The sequence below is a fragment of the Archocentrus centrarchus genome, chromosome 9 (genome assembly GCF_007364275.1).
Source record: "Archocentrus centrarchus isolate MPI-CPG fArcCen1 chromosome 9, fArcCen1, whole genome shotgun sequence".
Taxonomy (NCBI): Eukaryota; Metazoa; Chordata; class Actinopteri; order Cichliformes; family Cichlidae; genus Archocentrus; species Archocentrus centrarchus.
The window spans coordinates 24,615,483-24,638,926 of NC_044354.1; the positions used below are offsets into that span (position 1 = coordinate 24,615,483).

Consider the following 23,444-nt stretch of genomic DNA (forward strand, 5'->3'; position numbering starts at 1 on the left):
ATCTGTAGAATAAAGTTTCCTGTATTAACTATCAGTATTTATTGTTTTCTGTCAAGTGACTTATGGCATAAAATCATCATTTTAATGTGATTAAAAAATATGAAATAATTTTAGGGATGGATGTATTTGTATAAAAATGTATCACAGTGTTAATGTGCTGGAAAATCTTGAAAATGAACCTTGAAAGTGTTTAAAAAGTGCTTGAATTTGATCCTGGAAAAGGTGTATGAACCCTGTATCTTGAATACAATTTTTTTTTGACGGTGCACCTGACAAATAAACTATGAAAAACTAACAAAAACCACTCTAAAAACTAATTAAAACTAACACAATTAGAGTAACAAAAGTTAAAATGAAATAAAACTAAACTATAATGTAAAATCCAAAACTATTGTAACCCAGCTAATTGCTGCTAAAAAGTTGTAGCAATTAGCTTTAATAATATGTTCTTATCAGTCTTTTCTTTAAATTTTTTATTTATTTATTTATTATATTATATTATTATAATGTAAAATCCAAAACTATTGTAACCCAGCTAATTGCTGCTAAAAAGTTGTAGCAATTAGCTTTAATAATATGTTCTTATCAGTCTTTTTTTTTAATTTTTTATTTATTTATTTATTATTTTATTTATTTCATCCCAGAGAGCAAGCCAAACACTGTTTCAAAGAAGAACCCTCTCTACTAGTGAGAAATGACGGTATGATTTGGAAATCAGTCATTTCTCTTATCAATAGATGGTTTGTTCTCTGTAACAGTGAATGTGGGGCGACGGTGGCAAGAAAAAACTCCCTCTTGGAGGAAGAAATCCTGGGAGGAACCAGGCTCTCTGGGGGAATACCCATCCTCCTAAGGGCAGGGGCTAGCAACAGTTGTTCCAGGGGGTCAATAACGATGGTTTCAGATCTTCATTCTTCCCCAACCTGTAGCCTAATACTCTGCTCTCCCATTTTGGCATTCTAGACCTGAGGATGAAGACAAAATACATGTGTTTAACAAGGTGCCAACATATTTTAAAATTCTCTCAGTTCAGGATGTGATGTCACTGCTTCCTTACAATTCTCTTGTAAAACAAGATGTAGGCCAAACGCTGCTGTTGCTCACAGACGTCAAATCCAGTTGTTTCAGAGACTTGTGCATCATTAAAAGTGAGCCAACAGTCTCTTGTACTTTCTGGCCTGTCTTCGGGATGGACTGAATTGCAGGTGTAGTGCCCTAAAAAGATAATAAAAAACAGTCCAAATCAGAAACTTAAAATTACAATTATGGGTATAATTATAATTATAATAATTATAATAATTATAATAATACTTGTATGTATGTAACAAGTCAGATTTTTCTTACCCATTTCTGTGCTTCCATAATGGTTTATGACGCTAACCAGACTAAAGCACGCACCACCCTGAGAAGGAACAAAGCAAAAGAGTTAGTGTCACACAGTCTTAAATCATTTTGGTGTTTAATCTGGTTATCTGAGATGTTTTGCATTCTGCTTTTACCTCTTTAGATGAAACTATCAGGTCCCTCTGCAGCCAGATGGGGTTATGCAGCTTCTCCAGATTGTAAGATGGAGTAATGCAAAACCTCTTGAGATGCAAGATGAGAACTCTGGAAGACAAAAAGATACAACAGAGGAAGATTGAGTGTCAAAGAAGATGGAAGAAAATGATTTCTGAATTATTTTGTTCATAACCCCAGAGGATCAGTGGACCACAGTTGAGAAACTGCTCAGGTCAGTTGATTAGCTCTGATGTGACATCACTCACCTTGGCAGGCTATCGAAGGATGACTCCATTCCCGATATCATCCCTCCGCATTCACATCTAAACTCTAACTCTTTTTCCTGAAGAACAGCACAGAGACAACAGGCTGTATGTTAGAAACAGTCACAACATATGCTCATACACTATAAACACTAACAAAACAGGTGTGTTTAGATAAGTGAAAATACAACTGTGTGGGAACTGGTGATCTTACCTTCAGGTATACCTCTAACATGCCCATGATGGAGCCTTCTGGAACGAGGTCTAACGATAAACCCGTGAAGTCCTCCTTGTGTGATGACTGGACTCCACAACTACACATTAAAAAAAGGATGAAAATGCAGGTCAGACCACAATATTCAGTCTCATGCCTTAATATGAAATAGTCAAGACAAGTCAATATATTTATTTGTGGACACCAATAGTCCAAAAATGGGTGGGTGTTATATTTGAACCCAGTCTATGATCTTTTCCTGACCTTATGAAGTACTTTTATTACCCAAACCTATCAGAGTAGTTTCTAAGGATAGTTAATGATTAATTAATTAAACTGCAAAACTCTGTCCCTATGAGAATCTCAAAAGGAGGTGTAAAACAGCAATGCCTACCCATCCCAATGTGGACATATGGAAAACATTAATTTTGTGTTAATGGACATGAATCAGTATATAAGAGACCAGCCTGATGATAAAAGTCCAGAAAAACAAAGACTTAAAAATTCATGTCTGGAAACACTGACTAGATTAAAAGTCACGACTATTTCATAAACTACTGGTCAAGCACTGGCACCACAGACTTACTGGACCCAAAGTTGTAACCAGTGAGAAACTAACTAAAATGAGTGCTGGTTGTTAGGCACTACCAAAAAAAAACTGGAAAAGAAATGTATAAGAACCGGACCTGCCTTTTCGACAGAGCGCAGCTGTCCACTGCGTTCACTTACCTCTTGCATGTCCTCGTGTTTTCCATTTGGAAAAAGAAGTTGCCTTCCACTGGGCAGGTGTAGCTTTGGCCCAAGACAGCTGCATGCTGCTGCAGGTGAGGGGACATCATTTGGATATGATTCACCAGCAACATTAAAAACTCATGAGCATCCTGGGAACAGAGAAACACATAGAGGAGTTTTCAAACAGAACATAAGCAATCAGAAAGGTGAGCAAAAAACTAAACATCCAACGAGCTGACTCACTTTCTGTCGACTGTCTCCGTAGTCTAAAGCATAGGTGGCGAATGCACGCTTAAAGGACCAGAGGCGGCTGTTTTTAACGCCATAATCTGTCGACTCACGGCAGTCCCTGATGTCAATGAGTCGCCTGTAGAAAGAAAAGGAAAACAGACATTTCTGCTGTTAGATCTGTTGTTTCGCTTTGTTCTTTAGATTTGTGAGGAAACTTTAAGGGTGATGTAGCATACCTTAAGAGCTGAGCCTCAGGAACTGAACTCCACAAATCCTCCTGGCAGCTGATATCACCAATGAAATCCTGTATGCTGAGGAGGCTCTGCAGGCAGGAGTTCATGTAGCAACTGTTTCCGATATTTGGAAACCTGACACACAAACACAAAAGTGATAACGTCAGTGTTAACTCATTCATTTACTTCAGTTTGATTTCTGAATGTGAGCCTTGGCTCTTGTGCCCGTGTACTCACCCAAAAGGGTCGTTAGAGTTGATCTTGATGCATATCCTTTTTCCACCTTCCAAAAAAGAGGATGTAAACAGGGGGGATGTTGCAGGGTGCTGGTGTTGGTCCTGCAGTTTAGGCAGTGTTTCTGCTTTTGTAGGTGCACCATCTTCATTGGAGGTCACGTTTAAACTGCAAAAATGTTCAAAAGGATGGTAAGTATCAAAATGGTAAATGGACTAGCTCTTATATAGCACTTTTCTACTCAGTATGAGCACTCAAAGTGCTATTACAACATGTTTACATTCACCCATGCACTCCCATTCATACAAGCACTTCCATGTTTGCTAAGCTAAGTGCTTTTTAATTAACTATCATTCACACACATTCATACTCCGACGGGACGGTCGGAGAGCAACTTGGGGTTAAGTATCTTGCCCACGGATACATTGGCATGTAGCCTGGAGTAGCCAGGAATCAAACCGCTGACCTTCTGATCAGTAGGTGACCTGCTCTACCTACTGAGCTACAGCCACCAATGGCATCCACAAAGATCCCAGCAGAATTTAGCATTTTAAAATTCGCTTTACCTGGAGCTAGTTTCATCTGCTGCATTTCCTGGGTCTGATTGGTTCGTCTCAGACTCGGGCTCAGACTCGGACTCAGACTCAGACTCGGGCTCAGACTCGGACTCGGGCTCAGACTCAGACTCGGGCTCAGACTCAGACTCAGACTCGGATTCGGACTTGGAGTCGGAGTCGGACTCGGACTCGGACTCAAATGTTTCATCTGCTGCATTTCCTGGGTCTGATTGTTTTGTCTCTGACTCAGACTTGGGCTCGGGCTCGGACTCTGGCTCGGGCTCTGATTCGGACTCGGACTCGGACTCAAATGTTTCATCTGCTGCATTTCCTGGGTCTGATTGTTTTGTCTCTGACTCAGACTTGGGCTCGGACTCTGGCTCGGGCTCTGATTCGGACTCGGACTCAGACTCAAATGCTGGACTGACCCGATTGTTTTTCTGCAGAAAGAAACGAATGGTTCAATTACGCAAAGACAGGGCAATAAATTGTGCTAAGATGTTGTCATTTAGTCCTGATCTTTAATGTCTGATGACAGGGACCTTTTCTATAAAACTTACCTTCCAGAATTTAAAATGCCAGTTGGACCGTTTCTTTGACTGCGGTGCAGTGGTCTCACTAATGAGAGAGAGAAACAAGTTTAGTTTGACTGCTCTGATTCTTCACTGAGGTTAAATCATATAAACATGCGTGCAAGTGGAAATTTTCAGAAAACATGTTAAAAAAATATTTTAAAATGTAAAAAGAATTAATAAAGTAACTAGTTTCTTACCTGGCCTCTGCAACAGAATCACAGTCCTTCTGTAGAGAAAGAAGAAACAAAATGTTATTTTAAAAAAAAAAAAGTTACTTAAAAGTAAAAAGTAAATGTGGAGTCAATGTAAAACTTATACACTTTCTGTCAAACCATACCTGAAAGAGACTCCAGAGGCGATTTTTCCATGTCCTCTTTGTTTTTTTAGTTTTTTCAGCCTTTGGTGGTGAGGCTGAAGATGTTGCAGCATCAGCAACAGCATCCAGGACACTGCTGAGGAAGAAAGGATGAATATTAGTTTCAACAGTGGAATTGTTTTAACAAAGAGTACATCCTGGAAATAACAATAATTGTCATATAATCTCAAAATTTTCACCACAAAAATCATACATTTTATACATTTCTAACACTCATCTCTAAATCTGTGTAAACAATGGACAGCAATATTTATGGTCAAAAGACTAAAAGTGGTGGAAAAAGCTGTAATATTACAGTATTATACAGAGGCAAAGTGAATCACTATACACAAACTAAACAAAGTAGTTCAGACTAAACCACTGCTATTAACAAGCATGAAGCTTTAAATGAAAAAGTTGCCCATTTCTTTACCTCTGCTGAGACGGGTCATGTTTTCCCATGTTTGCTGCCGTGTATTTCTGATTTGATTTCTGTTAAGGAAAAAAAGAAAGAAGAAAACATCAGTAATGGCATAAAAAAAACATAACAAGTCTTTCCATAAAAAGTTTCCAGTTTGGGTCCCAGAGGATATTATTCTTTGCAGTATAATTTTGCTCTCACATCATGTTTGAGATAATGCTCAATAACAGTTGAATAAAATCTGTCCCTCTTTATGGGAAATGTAGTAGTTATTGTTTTCTTTTTAAATAAATGTTCTTGGTTAAAATAGTAGGATTTATGTCCATAATTTTCAGCTCCACCCCATCATATGTCAGCAATTTGTCACAATTTTAAACCTTTTTAGACAATTTCTTTTGAATTTCTTAACTCCATCACAGGCTTTAGTTTTATGTATTGGCCCATGAAGGGGCCATACACAAATGTATTTAAATTAAAAAAAAGATTATGCTGAACTTGGTTAACTGGAGGCCTAAAACAGTCACTGTTTTAGGCCTCCAATTAACCAAGTTCAGACAGAAATCAGAAAATTTCACAGGACTCATCCGTGAAGCACTTAGCTCAATGTAAAATTTCCAAAATACCAACTTTTGGGACCCAAACCCACATTTGCTATTTAAAAAAATTTACAGAAAGATGTGTTTTAGGTCTGTTAAAACTTGCCTTTCGTAGAAAACGTAAACCAACCATGCTTGAATGTGATTTGATCGCCTTAGAACGTTTCTCTTCTCTTCAAAAGTTCAGCTGAAAGTGATATGTCAGGGACCTTCTCTTTAAAGTTCAGTGTGTGACATCATAATGAATATTCCTTTGAAGTTGGCATATTCTGAAGTGAATAACCATCAAACTGTACGGAACTCATCTCCTAGCAACTCCTTTAGATGTTTTGATTTGACTGCACCTGCTGCTGTTTGAGTTACTGTCAGTCAAAAAGAGCCAACATGTCAGAAAATTAAATAACTTTCTGTACTGGAAACAAAATGTAAGTAGCTTGAAAAAAGCTAATTAACAAGACTGCTCCAAAAAAAAAAAAAAACAAAAAAAAAAAGGTGTTGACTAGTCATTTTAATATAGCGAGCATTTAATTTTGAAAATCCAGAACATTTACAGGCATCCTGTTTCAGTAATGGTCATGAGTCGAGCTACAGGAAACACCTTTCTAAGGCCCTTCTGACAGTCCCGCTGCCTAAATGTTGGTTAGTCTTCCTTTAATGTCAAAATAACATGTAGAGACTGTTTATCACCAAATGTCTGAGTGTTTTAAAATTAGGTTTTATTATTAAGTGGGTTTTATTTTGAAAGGACAACACACATTACCACATCCTGTTTACACTAAAGTAATCATAACCACTAAAGCAGCCACACAAGAGTTCATTATATGCAGAAAAGCCAGCATCTTTTATAAGCCTCAGTACAGCTGCAGTCAGAGTGTGCAGGTTATGTCTGATACTGGGAGAATCTAATTTTTAATTTATTGTTTGCTGAGATGTTACTTATTTAGACCTACAATTTTTTTTTCCTGTCAGTTACAGCTTGATATTTTGATATAGCCTATACATTTCTTTACACTTTGATATTGTGCAAAAGTCCCGAGCTGCCCATCATTTTTTCCATAGTTTGCATAGGAGAATCCAGACTTTCACCTACTGTGATTTAAAAAAAAACAAAGCCTTCCAGGCTCTGTGAAGGTCTTTCAGGGTTCTTCTTTGGCTGCTTTTTAAATCATTTGCAGTGCAGTCCTTGTACCTGAAGAGGAATGTGTGTATGTTTGTTTTTTAACAATGAATTATGAATTATTAAAACAAAGCACTTAACAATGGGTTTTATGGAGTGATGAACCCAAATAGCTCGAGTTTTTCACAGCATGGTTCACTCATCACAGCATGATGAGTGAACCATGCAAAAAAGGTGCATTAGACCAGTGTTACCTTGATACATGTAGATGTGTGTAGTGTGTATCTGTGATCAACATTAGAAAACTACTAATAAAATGCCATCTAGACAAGGTTTTCCAACTCGATATTCAATTTTTGTTGTTTTTTTTTTTTTCGTTTTTTTTTTTTTTGCTGTTTAACGTGGCAGTTCTCCCAAGGATGCTCTCACTATTGCCCCAAGTTACTAAGAGTGATCTTCTGATGTTCTCTCTAAGAGGACAACAGACTGTGTTCACCTGGGCATGGAGGGAGATTACTGCAGTATTAGGTTGGACACTTTTTTGAAGGACGTGTCCAATATCTGTTGTTGCAATATCTTTGGATTGTTACAATGAATCAAGCAAAGGTGATATACTAACATTAGCAGCACACAACACGCACGCATACAGTATAGTTGTGCAGTCCCAGTCCTCTCTGCTGGATTCGCTCCTTTGTATCACATCTAAAATGCACCCTTCACTGACAGGACCCTGCAATAATCAATTCATGTTTAAATTTCGATTTTTACTTTGTGTTTCAAAACATTAGCAGTGCGGTTAAATAATCAATTTATGTTCAGAAACATTAGTCAGCAATAACCAGCCAGGCCATTTGAAATGACTGTACAGTGATACCTGGGAGCTGCTTTGGAGAAAGCACTCTTTTGAGGTTTGGTGCTTTGCCCAAAGGACTTGTTGAGACAGCGGAGAGTTAGATAAGATAAGATCGTTTTTATTTGTCACATGCGCAGTTATACACAGTACAATGCACAGTGAAATGTATTTTGTACCTGCAACCATATATACACACACATATACAGTAAAAAAGAAGAATAAAAATAATTCACACCATACACTACATACTATACACACTTTACATGGAATTATAGAATATTATAATATTTACATTGTGCAGTAATAGTCCAGTTAGGGCTCAGAGTTGAGCAGATGGATGGCTTGTGGGTAATAAACTGCACTCTCTGAATGCTCATATCAGATACTGGGATGCAGTTCAGCAAGACGTCTTTGATCATCCACACCGACAAATTCCCTCAGAAAGATTCACTTGTTTTTTTTTTCTTTTTTTCTTGCCGTTTCAGTTTTTATTTGTAGACGACTGTTACATTCATGCACAGATACTGACGTTTTTGTCAGACTTCCAGGTTTTTCCCATCAATGTCAACAAAAATTAAGGCTCTTATTGACATCTCCGTGCCTCTCATTTTCCCCCTCTCTATAATCATTACTTGTTTGTTGGCTCTGATGTGTGTATGTCATATAATGACTGTTACACAGCAGCAGGACAGCTTTTTCTTCCAGCCGGCAAAAAGCTACAAACACCAGCCAAAAAGCACAACAAAGAAAGGATGCAAATCTTTTCGGAGGGCATCCTTTTATTTGGATTCATCGCTCTGACTCTGGTAATCGCCATCAACAATAGGCTTTTTGTAAATAAAATGCCCGGTAGTAGCTCTTCAAAAAAAAAAAAAAAGAATGTCTATTTTTCCAGGATAGTTAATGATTCATTTGGGTACACAAGGATTTAATTGTCTTTCTGGTAAGGCTTGTGTACAATGCCCTGACATCTGATGTTAGATTATAGCTATAAAACTGTGGGCAGTGTTAGAGCCAAGCTGGCATAGAGTGTGGGACCTGTTCAATTAAGAAGTGCGCTGCAAAAGAGTCACATTGTTCTTAGGAGAGACAAACGTATGACAAACAATACTGACTTTCTTAGCTGGAATGTGAGGAAAACCTGCAGTATAATACCCAGAAATATATTTGTGTATAAAACAAACAAACAAAAAAAACCCAGAAACAAATCAAAGATGTTTTTATTGATGGAAAACTTCAACCACACTCGTTTGACAGCAGTGACATTTGGATGCAGCTGAATCTAGGTTGGATTGATTTGAGGTATGACTCTGCAAACACCCTCAAAGGTAAGAAGGGAGTAGGTGCAGGGTTTCTTTTGGTGTGAGGCTTTTTCATCAATAGTGAAGGAGCAGAGCAGGACGGGGCTGAATAGTGAGCAGTGATGGATTGAGGCTCCCTGTCTAGCTGGGTGACGGCTCAGAGACAGTTTGCATTACCCAAGCATTGGTGCCACTGCCCCAGCCTGCACACAGTGAAAGAATATATATACAGCATGAATCCTTTAGCCCTTTGCACAAGTTTCATCCCACCCTGCATCACCTTCCACCTCTCTCCAGACTGAATGCAGCTTTCAAAATTGCTGATTCATAGAAGCTTTGAACCAAAAGACTGTGCAGTGAGACTGACACTAACAGCACAAGTGAAGCAGGCTGAAGAGCAGGTGGTTGACAGGAATTCCTCAGCTTCAAGCTCAGTCTGCAGCATTTCCATCCAGTGCTACGTTATACTTTTACCACACAACATGTAAGATGTGTTGTATTCCTTTTTAAATTGATTTGTTGTTTTTTCATGCTTAAGATCTTCTTTTTGGATTACGATTTTACAGAACATCCCCTCAGTGCTCTGTTGATTTCATCTTGTGTTACATTTTGGTACAGTTTTTTATTATTATTATTTCTATTTTTTCTTTCTTCTCAGAGATGCATTGATCTTTAGCAGGAGTGTAGCACAACACGGATGTGAACGCAGTGTTATGTTTGTGTGACAGAGCAAAAAAAACCCAACATTTTAGTGACAGAATTCAATTAACACTCGTGACAAGTAGTTGTGATTATCATTTAGCATTGCTGTAGAGGATGACAGTAATACTTTCCTCACACTTTACAACATATTTACCTCCTCTTACAAAAAGAAAAAGCACAAGTGTGCACACATCCAGGCTTTAAAATCTAGGTGGAAGGAAGAAAAGATCACAAACAGGAAAAAATGTCTGTGCACTATGTTTGGCTACATTAAATCCAATCCATTAAAAATGCTCCAAAAGGCACCAAAAGCATAAACACAGTAGAGAGGTCTGATTCAGTGACTGTAATTAGCAGATGTTAGCAGAGGGATCAGCTCCAGCTACCTGTGTTGGGACACCTGTCAATGAATGTGCTGGCTGATGAAGCCTTTAAAAAAATCATCTCACTTGGGGGGGGGGGGGACTATCCATAGAGGCCAAAACTTTTTTTTTTTTTTTGCCAGGTTGTAAATAACTCTTTATTCCCATGTGGTTGGGCATTTTAACATTGGAGTCTATGGGGACCTAGTACATTTTGGATTCAGCCTCAAGTGGAAGTTGAAAGTTGCATTATTGATTGATTTATTTATTTTTTGCCACTTCGAAGTTGACTTCATTTTTCATAGACCTTGGAATATTGCAGAAAATAAACAAATGTTTGTGATACAAATTTTGTTAATCTTCACAGAGGAAAGCAACATTTAACATTAAAACTATTTAAAAAAATACCATAGTTGCCTGCCATCGTTAGCAGCACATAAACATTAACTTTGGGATATATGGAGTGGGGTATTTATTTAATATTTGCATTAGAACAAAACAAAACACTCATGTTAACTATGGACCTTATTTCACATGTGTAACTTAAGAACTTACCTCCCAAAAAAATGAATGACAATGCTAATTCATTTCCAGGTTTTAGGATACATTCCTTATGTGCGCCGTTATTGGGATTATTATCAAAGAATGAAACCCCTCTCATATGTAGCACTTTGTGATGAAGTCCTTGTAGTAAGGGTTAGTTAATAGGTAATAAGCAATTCATATGGTGTTATTAGAGGCTTACTAACATATATTGTTTATTAAGACTATTAAAGTGTGTATAGTAGCAGATAGCACTCCATGTTGTAGTGGTTTACACATTTGCATGACAAATGAAAGATCCCCAGTTTGGAGGAGACACAAATCCTGAAGGGCAACTGGTGTAAAAACTCTGTCAAAGTTAGCATGTGGCGCTACCTACTGTGGTGACCCCTTGTGAATGAGGGCTCAGCCACAAGTAGCTTTTCATAAGAACCTAGGGTACTATAAAATCTATTTTCATTTTAGTCTTTAAAATCTATTTATTTGGGATTACACACACCCTGGACAATGTCTTTTTGGCACCCTCCCCTCCGGTAGGCTCAGGGTCATGAGGGCACAAACAAAGACTTAAACACAGCTTCTTCCACAGAGCCATAAAAGCTCTGCTGCAAGCCAGAAAACAGAGTTGACACTTTGTATCTCACTGGATCTTGCAGTTCACACTCTGCATCTTACTCCACACTTAATGGACATCTAGGCCTGTATTATCTTATTTTTGTTGCTACGAATTTATATTTATTCATATTTGTTGCTATTTTTTGTTTCTGTTCTTGTTTCTTGTGCTTATTTATATGCTTGTGAAATTTATATCTAGTTTTCATTTATATTCTGCTATGAAAAAAGTGTGAGCTGTCCAACAGAATTTCATTGCGTGGAAATGTGAAATGATAATAAAGAGCTGGGATAGGAATGGATGGATGGATAAATGGAAATGTGTAATGATAATAAAGAATTTCTGAAAAAGCTTTATGGGTCCTGGTATAGCTCATCAGGTTGCCCAGGTGACCATCATGATGTAAGACTAGTGCAAAGGCCCAGGTATGAATCCACCTCAGGGCCATCTCCTATGTGTCTTCCCTCCCAGCTTTCCTGTCTTTGCTCCATTGTCCTGTCTCAGTAAAGGCTAAAAAAGCTGTTATTTAATTGTTAAACCTTTACTTATGTTGAGTGGTCAACCTCTAGGTGCCTACTTTCAATTGCGAGGTGATTGCACAGGTTGCCGGGTGGGAGGCAGTCTGTCTCCAAACAACTGCACTCACTCTCAGTTTGGCAAAGTTTTGCAAATAACTCCCATCTCTAATTCAGACTGCCAACACATTGCAATCAGTCTGAGTCAGTGTGCGCTAACAAACGCAACTTGCCCATGACAACTTGCCTCTTTGCAATAGGGGACTCAACTCAACTGGTTGTTAACTCATTCTGTTCTGGTTAAATTCCTATATAACATCAAGGTTGTCAACTGCCTGTGCCATTGTACAGTTAAAGCACCATCCTGCTTGCCATAGTGTCACAAATTGCCAACTTGACCCCAATCACTCACCAACTGATAGCAGACTGACTCCAGCGGTTGATCTCCAACCTGTTTTCCCTAGTGTGACTGTAGCATATGCTTGCTTTAAAATTAATACTTTATTATTCAATCATCAGCAGTTTGCGATGCACTTATTAAGAATTAATTGTGTGTTTTTCCCAACTCAACAATATGCTGTCATGGTTAGTAAACTGTGAAAAATACACATAATTGCTTACTTTACTGTCATTATTTTCACGTTAACAGTAATCACATGTAACTACAAATCCATTTACCCCCAATTAGCCATATTGATAGTCATAAGTTTGTCTTGTGAGCCTTTTTAGAAGCCTTCAATGAACTAAATTACCATTAAAGTAGTTTAGACTAGGTCCTATTGAGCTGGCTAGGGTGAAATACTACATGCACAATCATTATGAAAAGTATAATAATATATGTGTGTGTCTATATATATATATATATATATATATATATATATATATATATATATAGACACACACACACACACTACTCTTTGTGCAGGTCTCCATATGTGCATGTGGTGATTGTGGCCCCAACTAGAGCTAGCACCACTGTTAAAGCACCTATTTCACTTTTAACTCTTTTGTTAGATGAGGACTGCAGCAGTGAATTACTCCTCCAGAAAATGGAAATATGCAGAACATATAATTGAATCCGAGACTTTGTGGACACAAGTCTGGAAATCTCATGACTGGATTTTCCTTTTTCATTAATGGAAGGTGGCTAGTGGTTTGCAGTGTAATCATATATGACTAAAAAAGAAACGTGGTCCCATATGGGATCATGTAGCCATTACATTGGTATGTGCTTTTAGTCTCTGCTCACTCCAGCTGAGCCACCTTTTTTGTGCCAAATTCAGGAAATTGTGTGTGTTTCTAAAAGTAGCTGCTTCCTTTAACCAGAAGTGTGGTGGTAGCTGGTTGCATTTAGATTTTCTCCCACATGGTGCTGTCCTTTTAACAGCTGAATGGTATCTTTGTGTCTGATCTAGATATATTTTGAGATGGATAGGACTGTGCAAAAGTCTTAAGTCACCTCTCCTTTCTTTATATTTTGCCAAGAAAATGGGAAATAGATCAAGCAAGTTAGGAAACATGCAAACATAAATGGAAATATAGTATATAAAGCAAAAACAGAGTTTGTACAATTCTAATGAGGTTTAAAGCCAATATTTGGTATGACCACCTTTATTCTTCAGCACAGCCTGAACTCTCTCAGGTAGCTTTCTGTCATTTCTTTAAGTAGTCTCCAGGAATAGTTCTTCAGGCTTCTTGAGGACATTCAAAGCTCTTTGAATTTTGGCTGCCTTTTGTTCTGTTCTCTGTCAAGATGATCCCATACTGCTTCAATAATGCTGAGGTCCAGGGAGTGGGGAGGCCAAGCCATTGCATGTTCCATTGCATGTTTTTCTAGCCAGGTATGCTTTTACTGCACTGGCAGTGTGTTTGGGATCATTTTTACGCTGAAAAATGAAGCCAGTGCCAATTAGATGTTTTCCAGATTGTATTGCACGGTGGATCAAAATCTAATGGTACTTTTGTGCATTCATAATTCCATCAATTTTGACAAGATCCCCAACACCACTGGTTGAAAATCTCCAAACTATGACAGCGCCTCCACAACGTTTTACAGATGGCTGTAGACATTCACATACCTCTTTTCTGACCTCCTCCATAAATTGGATTCATCTCTCCACAAGACCAGGAGTGATGAATCCAATCAGTGATGGTGCCACTGATTTTCAGTCCAGTTCTTGTGTAATTTGGCATACCTCAGCCTTTTCTCTCTGTTTCCCTTCCTTAAGAATAGCTTCTTGACAGCCACCCTTCCACTGAGACCAATTACAACAAAATCTGGCTCCTTGAAAGCAAAGTATGAAGAAATAGGGGGTGGCTCAAGACTTTTGCACAGTACTGCAATTGCCTCTTCCTTTTTGGGGAAGAAAAGTTCCTGATGGACGTGGTGCCTGCCAGTGTTGAGGCACCTGTAGTGACTCTTCAGGTACACTCCAAACACACACACACACACACACACACACACACACACACACACACACACACACACACACACACACACACACACACACACACGGTTTCAAGCCTCATTTCGCATGAATGGCTGTGTTGTTGTGGTGTTTTTCACCAGTTAACTGCAATTAGACTTTGGATTGTCAACAATTAATCATTTGTTCTTCCCTGGAGTTTTTATCCACTTTCTACTGCTAACAATATGTCCTTCATAATTAGACAGTAATCAGTATAAACAGTGTTTATTTTTCTGTAATGAACTGTGACTCATAACAAAAAAACAAAAAAAACAAAACAAGAAAGGAGAGCAAAATATGAAGTGTCACAGTCACCTTTAATTCACAGTTGCTAGCAGGAATTCAGTGCATTCTTTAAATCAACCAGAGCGCAAAATGCGTGAAGTCTTTTGTATCAAACATTTTACACTGATTTTAATTTCAACAGCTTCAAGTCTTTGTGTTTGTGATTTGTTGCCTGTCAGCCGGCTTCTATTTGAAGAAATGGCTGAAAATTAAAGGATTTTCTGTCATTTTAATCCATTTTTGTCCATATCACTGTTTACATTCTGATGGGTATATCTTGTAGTTTGCACACATTTTTTTGTAGTTGGTAAAAATAGTGTGACTGACTTAGTGTGATGGCTCATGTTCTTACTTCTGCTGCAAACAGGGACAGGACAATGTTTGATTTTGTCAGAGCTTTGACGCCCTCCAGCACACACCTGCCTCCTTCCTTACTCATCTCTCCCTCCCTCCCTCCCTCCCTCCCACCGCTCATTTTCTGATACCCCAGATACCGTCTTCTGCTGTCTTTGCATATACCGACAAGAGGCGAGTGTTTCGTCAGGCTGCAGTGGTACACATTACATAACTGACAAATGCAGGATTGAGGCTGCCTGTCATGGGCAAATCCTCAGTTGGATGTTTGAGAGAAAACAGCAGTAAAATACAAAATAAACTCTTCACACAGATACCAAAAGAATTCCATAAATCCATACTGTGTGCTTTATTCAATCACCCCCTGGATGTTATCATTCAATCATACTAAAACTGAGATTATCTGATATGTCATGGTGTTATCATTCAAGGGCTTTACGTTACCGATTATTCATCAAACTGTGACAGGATTTTTAGTGGGTTGGCGCTATTAATCATTTTGAAGGAGAAGTTGTCAGCTTCTTTTTTTATTATCGAGGTTGCGTGACATCATTTAAGTCCACTTACAACAGCTGAATATTATGTTCTTGAAAATTATGATGAATGATTTCCTGACTTTACAGACAGTAATCAGAGATAGACTGATTTACTTTCACTACCTCTAATAATAATATCCATTTAAGTCTACAGGAGTTTCTACTAACCTCATCTGCCACATCTAATACTGAAATTTTGTCTCTCAGCTGGCACAGTAAAACTGTGTGTCACAGGAGAGTGGACTCAAGCAGCAAAATGGATCTGGTAACAGACTTCGTGCTGTGCCAAAGGCCCAGAACCCCTCAACACTGAGTTTGGCATTAAACCATGCAGAGACAAGAAGTAGTGCATTTTAGGATGGTGCTTTTACAGCTTACTTTGGACACAACCAGTTTTTCAACATAGCATTTCTAAACATACTGGTTTTCTTAAGAAAGCATAAATTATTTCTGTTTGTACACAATAACAGAATTATTTCAGAAAAATGAACAAGGTTAATGTTACTGACTTTTTTATTGAGCCATAGCACAAACCACTGTGCAACGATGCGTGTTAACTTTGTAATGCTCAAAGCTATAAAATCAAGTTCAAACTGAGGGTTTATTTACACACAGTATAAAAACTTAAGCAAGAGTTTGAGCTATCGGTTGAGAAAGCATCGTGCCAAAAAACTGAAATAAATCAGTTTAGAGTTCAGAAAAAGAATTGCTGATGCTCACAAAGCAGGAGATGGAGGTACAAAGTTATCATAGTGTTTCCAAAAGAACTGGACAGAGAAGTATCATCAAGAAATTCAAAGAGAGCCTGTGGTAGTTTTTGGTTTTTGTGAAATTATTTTGTTTCTGTGTGCAAAGTAAAATAATGTAAGCGTCCAAAATACAACTAGGCTAAGATGGTGGAAAAGCTGTGCTAGAAATTGCTTGCTTTGTTTAACACTTGGAAAATACTTTAAAAAATTAATAATTCTGTCCTCATCTGTAATTCAGGCTTCAGGTCTTTCCACATCTCTGTTGGCTTTAGGTCAGGACTTTGACCTGGTCATTTTCTTATTAGATTGTGTTCACAGAAAGATTTTTCTTTAGAATTTGCTTGTATAATTCAGAATTCATCTCTCCATCAATGATAACAAGCCTTGCGGGCTCAGATGCAACAAAAAGCCCTCCAAAGCCCTGCTAATACTATCACGATGTTTCACAGCTGCGATAAGGTTCTTCTGCTGAACTGCAGTGTTAATTTAAACTAAAAACTTTTATTTCAGCCCCCAAACACTGTTCCAGTTGCCTTTTGAGATATTCATGTGATCTTTAGCAAACTGCTGTTGCACAGCAGAGTCCTTTGTTCCAGTGGCCTTCTCCCTGCAGCCCTGCCATTTACTCTGTTCTCCTGAACCTCGGCCAGTGCGAGAGCAGCCTTTAGATGCTTAAACGGGGTGGCCAGTGACACCTGATTATCGCTCCATTGATTGAAACTGTGTGACTCTTCACCTTCATATTAACCACTTATCCTTGAGGTTCTTGCCACTGGCAGCAGTTGCAGCTGTTTGTTGAGAAAGCTTACCTGACAGACATCTAAGGATAATATCATTTCTTTAATCAGGTCTTTTTCATCTAGTTTTAGGAGCTGTGTGAAAATCTGATGACGTATATTTAAGGGGGTGGGGGCTTAAAAACGTGAAAAATTAATGCTAAAATCTCCTCTATTGTATTTAAAAACAACTTACATGCACATTTAGGTTTTAGTCTAACATTTATAAACCAAACCCCCCAGTGATTATTCTGTGAGCACCGTGATATAATCTTAATCCGTACAGTGCTGACTTTAGTTTTGCTGTTTTTTTGAATACCTACAGGGATGAGTAATGCCATTGTATATTCTCTAGATAATCTGGTGTCAGCTACTGTCACAAGGTCAGTGATTGCAGTGGGGAGCTCAAACATGAAGCTGAATGAGGTAACGTACTAAAAGTGATGTCTTCATTCTCACAGTCTGCCTGTAATCAATCTGTAACAAATTCAACTTTAAGTAGACTGCTGAAATGTACAAGAAAGAACACTAAATCCGTGCGCAGTCCAAATAACAAATAAGCCGGGCAGTTTCTCCTCCTTCCCACTGTGTACCTTTCAAACTCCTCAGCGAGCTCGCTTACATTGTTTTGGCAGGAAATCTTTCTCCCTCTGCCTGGATTTTTCTTTTTTCTTTCTTTCTTTCTTTTTTTTTTGATCACTTGTTCTTAGTTAACATCTTGAGAGGCATTTAGTTCTGATGAGGTGGAATAATTCCTTTCTGCCATAAATTAAAGCAGCGTTAGCCAAGGTCAACTCTTTATCATGACTCTTGAAACCTGAGTTTCTTGTCTTTTCCATGTGAGGCAAGCCTCCCTGTTTGCCTGGACTAGCAGTGATGCTCTGTAGTTTCCTTCTGTAGCTGCTGCACTTTACACACACTGCACACAGGGGGAGCATTTACAGTACAATGTGTCTTTGCTTTCAGCTTAGCAGTTACCTTGAAATGCAGAGCTGTCAGGGGATTCTGTCTTAGAACAGCATGTTCCAAACAAGCTCCAATATGGTGCAAGATTTTTTTTTTATGTATGAGAAGAGAGAGAAGGATATTTGAGTCATATGTAATCCCGAGGCATAACAATAGTCCTTTCACTGGCTTTAGCTGCCGAGAAGTGTCCGCATAATAAAGTTTGTTGTTGTGTTTGTACAGTAGGTCTTCCTTATAATGCTGCGTGGGCCAACATGCAGAACTGTGCCTTAATGCCTCCCGTTGGGAGCACAGTTGTGAATCCCAACCACATTCTGGTTTTTGTTGCTTAGCTCCGATGTTCATGAATGACTGATGGTTAAGTTTCTTTGGATATGAGGTTTGTCCTTCTGGCTTCTACTGATCCCAAAGGTAAATCTTAGCTCCTGGATCTTTGTGAAGGTGCTGTAAAATAAACACAGCAAATGTTGTCATTGTCATATTTTAGCATGCACATTTAGCATTTCGTTTATATACTTGCCCAAAAAATTAGTCAGATTGCTCAAATGCAACCGCCAGCAACCTTCGTATGTGACTCCAGTTTTTCTGTTTGAGTGCAATGAGGCTCTGACAGCTAAGGAAAGGCCTTGATCAGTGGTAGCATTCCCCAGACAGTCAGGCCTTCACTCAGTCAGTCAGCTCGCTAGCTAACCCTCACTCATTCATTATTAATCACAGAATTAGACTGGGGCGCTCTCTCCAAACGAAGGGGGACAAGTCGTGATAGAATATGCAATTGTCTGCATAATACACAGCAGGCGAGGTATCAGGCGCTGATATGAAGCATAAATATTGCATGAGATTTATGCACTTATTATTGTCAAATGATGGTGGCGGCATCAGGGGCAATAGTGAAGACTGTGAACACAACACAGAGCCAAGACCAGTGTAAATAAATTCTGATCAGATGGAGATATTGTGTGTATAAAAATCAGCTTGAGGCGTGCAATGATTTTTTATATCTTCATTCGCCCACAAAGAAAACTTTGAGCCTACAAGCTGATAAAAATCTCTTCTTACCCACACCCCTTCCTCCATGCTGCCCGGTGCTGGACATTGAAGTGTTATGACCTCCAAAACTTGAGCAATATGTTAGAAATGCCAATTTACCAACACCCCTTTAACCACAGGAACCCTGGCCTGCCAAGTGAATAATCATAGTCTCCCACTAATAACCTCTGGTCAGCTCCACAGAATTGTGTGGGAGGTAAGCACCATTAGCTAAGATGAGACAGGAGTATCATTCATTCATCACAAATGACTGTTGATCTTTTTATTCCCAAACCAGCTTGCTGTTCTGCTGACCTGCCACTTACAAGAGGATTGCATCACTCGTGTATTAATCAAAAGGATACTCTGAGCTGTGACTGTGTGTTGAGATAATCTCAATTCAAGAGCGATGTAAGGCCTCCTCTAGAATCCAAAGAGACAGAGAGCGAGTGAGAGAGAGAGACAAGGTGATAACTAATGCGGCCGGGTTTAGCTTCACCTTTGATGTTTGTACCAGCAATCCAAGGTGCTCAGAGCCTATCTGTCCTTGAAGTGAACACACCCAGGAATCCCTGGAGAGGGGAAGATATTATAATCCCAGAAAAAGCTAAAACCTGGAGAGGAAAGTTGACTTTTTTTTCTACCCCCTCCCTCCCCCTGCATCATAGTTAATGAAACATTGCGTGCCATCACCACTCACGATGCATATTTGGCTTGGAGCTGCATCTGGAAATACTTAACATGGCAAGTGCAGTAGTTCATGTAGCAAATTTTGACCATGAGTTCATGCAGACTTCAGGTGGCAACATTTGCAAAATTGTCCAAATAAAAAAAAAAAAAAAACCTCTTTAAAATTCAGATGATGTTGGATAAAAACAACTTTTTTTTCTTTCACGCTTCATCTACTTCACAGACTAGTAACTCTTTTAAAATGTTTTTTTTTTAATCAAAAATCAGTCTGAACCCCAGTTGTATCTACGCCTATCCACTATTTAATATTTTAGATGAACTACTGATGAACTCAATTTGGGAACTGTGTTTATTTTAAATATATATTCCACTTGAGCGCAGTGTTTCTTGATATGAGGCAATTTTTAAGGAACCATTACATTCTATTAAAACCATAGTCATGAAATGAAAGCTGGCCTGCGAGGAAGTGTGTAGACGGTCGTGTTTGATTTCATCATCAGTGACATCTTCAAGGGTGTAGTCAATCCAGTGGTTTTGCCGCCAGGCTTTTGTTTTCTCAGCCATCAAAGGAAGAAGAGCCTCTGGACAGGTTTACGTGTATGGCAGAATGATTCATCCCATGGTATGAAGCATCAAAACCAATTTGCACTGCAGTATCGGACACTGGCCTTTTCCTTTCTTTCTGTCTGTGATGTCTATATTTCTGAGGTGTTACAGTGTGAATATTGAGGTCAGCTTGACATATTGGTTTGCTGAAAGTAGAGAGCAAGTATTCCCTCATAGTTTGGAATCGCATATTCATCAGAGGGCCGTCTGTCTGCTATATTTATTTAAGAACGATCAGTGGGCACGGTTATTTATTTTTTTTTATTATTACTGTCTATTACTGTTTTGTATCTACTGATATCAACAAAAATGAAAATGCTTGTCTGAAAAAAAAAAGTAGAACACGAGTTCCCCAGGCAAAGTCAAAATGTGTGAAAATATGTTAAGAGCGCTACAATGCTGTGCAAAAGTCTATAGCCACTCCTCATTTCTTTATATTTTGCTTCCAAGGAGCCAAACTTTCTTGTAATTTTTTTAAAGTGGTCTTGAGCAATAGTTTTCCAGGCTGTCTGAGTTGCTTTCCAAGTTTTTCTTTCGACAACGGCTGCTTTCCTCCTCATTTTCCATCCATCCATTTTCAGAGTAATGTTTTTTTATTCAATTCAATTCATATTTTATTTATATAGAGCAAAACACAACAACAGTCACCTCAAGGCACTTTATATTGAAAGGTAGAGACCCTACAATAATTACAGAGAAAACTCAACAGTCAAAACGACCCTCTACAAGCAAGCACTGGTGACAGTGGGACGGAAAAAACTCCCTTTTAACAGAAAGAAACTTCTGGCAGAACCAGGCTCAGGGAGGGGCAGTCATCTGCCGCGACCAGTTGAGGCAGGTGATGGTTGTTTGTTTGCTTACACTGACCTATGAGTCATAGCATAAAAAAGGCACCCAACCCAATGTTGTGTCTACACATAACAGACAATGTAGCAAAGAACCAATTTTGAACTGTGTTTTTAGACACTTTGTTACTAGCAGCCTGTCACAAAAAAAGAAATAGAAAAATAATCCAGCAAAAACCTGACACAGGACCTGAGAGATACATCTGACCCTTCAGTGGATCCATCTGCGGTTCACTGAAGCCTCATCAGAAATGGCCTCAGTGGAAGGGTGGCTGTCAAGAAGCCGTTCTTAAGGAAGGGAAACAGGGAGAAAAGGCTGAGGTATGCCACATTACACAAGAACTGGACTTAAAATCAGTGGCAACAGGTCTTATGGTGAAGAGCTTTGAATGCCCTTCAAGAAGCCTGGAGGACTATTCCTGAAGACTACTTATGGAAATTATAAGAATGCTGCCTAAGAGAGTTCAGACTATGTTGAAAAATAAATGTGGTCACACCAAATATTGATTTTCCATGTATGTTTGCATGTTTCAATAAATTGTTGCACTAACTTCCCATTTACCTGGCAAAAAATAAAGGACAGTAGTGCACAGTAGTGTATCAGCAGTTGATTTCTTACCCTGATCTTATCTACTCTATGTGTCAGTACTACATTGTGCTCATAGCTGCACCTGCAGCCAACAAACATAACCTTCTGTGATGAGTCCCTTTAGTGGACGCAGCAATTGATATGCAACGCCTTTGTGCAACATCCCCTGACATCTGCATGTCACAATAAAGCCTCTCGACTGTGGCGAGCCCCAACATGTAGTGCAAGGGCCCAATTAGCCCTACTTGCGGCTTTAATTTTTCATGTTGTGTTTAATCCACAGATCTTCGTTGGCAGACTGAACAAACGAGTTGACTCCAGCAGAGCTACGCCTCTCTTTCGTGTACTTGTGGTCTGACGGCACTCACCAACATCAAAGGTAAACCCGCCTTTTTCTGTACACCTCCTGCTTCCATTAATCACTTTGCTCGAGTCATCGCTGCAGTAATTGCATTTCCTGATTTTTTTTTTCTTGTCTTGCAAATCCAAGACTTTGCTTTTTTCTGTTATCGCTCCTCGAAGGAGCTTCCTTTCAATTCACTTTGTCGCTCTGGTATCTTTTGTGATTTTTATGTCAATACATTCAGAGGCTTTTTCCTCCAGGAACAGTGCCCTTATTTCCTGAATCTACACAATTAAATCACTGGTGGTAAATGTAAGTAGAAAGGCAATGTTAGCTCTCTGCAAAGATTATAGTGTGTTTCAGAGGTGAACAGGAGATGACGTTGTTCTGATTCTGTTTCTAAAAACAAACTGTGTGACTGAGTGTGTGAAAAAGAGGTGAGAGTCAGTCGCATATGTGCAAGACACCAGGCTTAACGTTTGAGTCTCAATTAAGTTGCAGGTTGTTGTGATGGAAAGAAATCAATTCATGGCTTCTTCAGAAACTTTTAGAACAACAAATATCAAATATCTTGATCATCAGAAAATAATGCGTTATTATTATGAATGAATCAATGTCTGCAAGGCTTCAAAACTGTTTCTGTGATGCCTTGCTGTGGCTAATCTACCTAAGGTTGGGTCACCATATGAAAAACCTGTAGATTATGTGACTCGACAGGCTCACAGTTAATTTAGTTAGGGTGTTATCAGAGTGGCAACACCATTCAAATGAATGCAGCATTTAAGTTGTATTACATATATGTACAGTCATGGTAAAAAGAAAGTACACCCTGTTACCCTGTCAATTCTAAGGTCAGGACATAATAAGAAATTATCTAGTCTTTATTGCACTGTGTCACTACTTATTTTTTTATTTATTTAACAAAAACTAAGCCAAAATACAGAAGCAGTGTGAAACGCTGACTAACAGATCACATCACTTGACTCTAGAACACGATGGTATTCATGGTCGAATCAGTGACTGAAAGGTGCCCAGGCCTATGGCTGCAGGACCTGGGAACAAGGCCAAATCATCCCCCCTCCACCACTGTGCTGACATTTGGTTCCTGATATGTAAAATCTAAGAGCTGACAGAGAGTGTACTTATTTTTTTTTCACCATGACTATACTTTGTAAGTATGAAATACTTGCATAGAGTTCCAAATATTATACAGGGTTTGGTAAACACCAAGGGAATTTCTTTTCTTTTAGCTGTGAAAATGATCAGTTATGGACTCCACGCACCTCGCTAA

General features: G+C 38.8%; 1 protein-coding gene across 1 annotated transcript; it reads right to left on the reverse strand.

Moving 5' to 3' along the window:
• Nucleotides 1–971: 971 nt before the first annotated feature.
• Nucleotides 972–5,371, reverse strand: LOC115786203 (ubiquitin carboxyl-terminal hydrolase 37-like). The gene is made up of 14 exons (XM_030738257.1): nucleotides 5,328–5,371; nucleotides 4,877–4,991; nucleotides 4,737–4,765; nucleotides 4,525–4,582; nucleotides 3,974–4,404; nucleotides 3,411–3,575; nucleotides 3,177–3,308; nucleotides 2,953–3,076; nucleotides 2,707–2,858; nucleotides 1,978–2,077; nucleotides 1,767–1,843; nucleotides 1,500–1,608; nucleotides 1,345–1,402; nucleotides 972–1,215 (listed from the first exon to the last, which is right to left on the reverse strand). Exons 1-14 carry the CDS (start codon nucleotides 5,354–5,356, stop codon nucleotides 1,043–1,045), a joined length of 1,752 nt encoding a protein of 583 aa, XP_030594117.1. The 5' UTR covers nucleotides 5,357–5,371; the 3' UTR covers nucleotides 972–1,042.
• Between the last annotated feature and the right edge of the window lie 18,073 nt (nucleotides 5,372–23,444).

Coding starts and splice junctions, on each gene's coding strand:
- LOC115786203 (XM_030738257.1), bottom strand. CDS start 5,356: ATGGGAAAACATGACCCGTCTCAGCAGAG. Junction 4,992..5,327: donor CATGACCCGTCTCAGCAGAG/GTAAAGAAATGG, acceptor TTTCTTCCTCAG/CAGTGTCCTGGATGCTGTTG. Junction 4,583..4,736: donor GATTCTGTTGCAGAGGCCAG/GTAAGAAACTAG, acceptor CTCTCTCATTAG/TGAGACCACTGCACCGCAGT.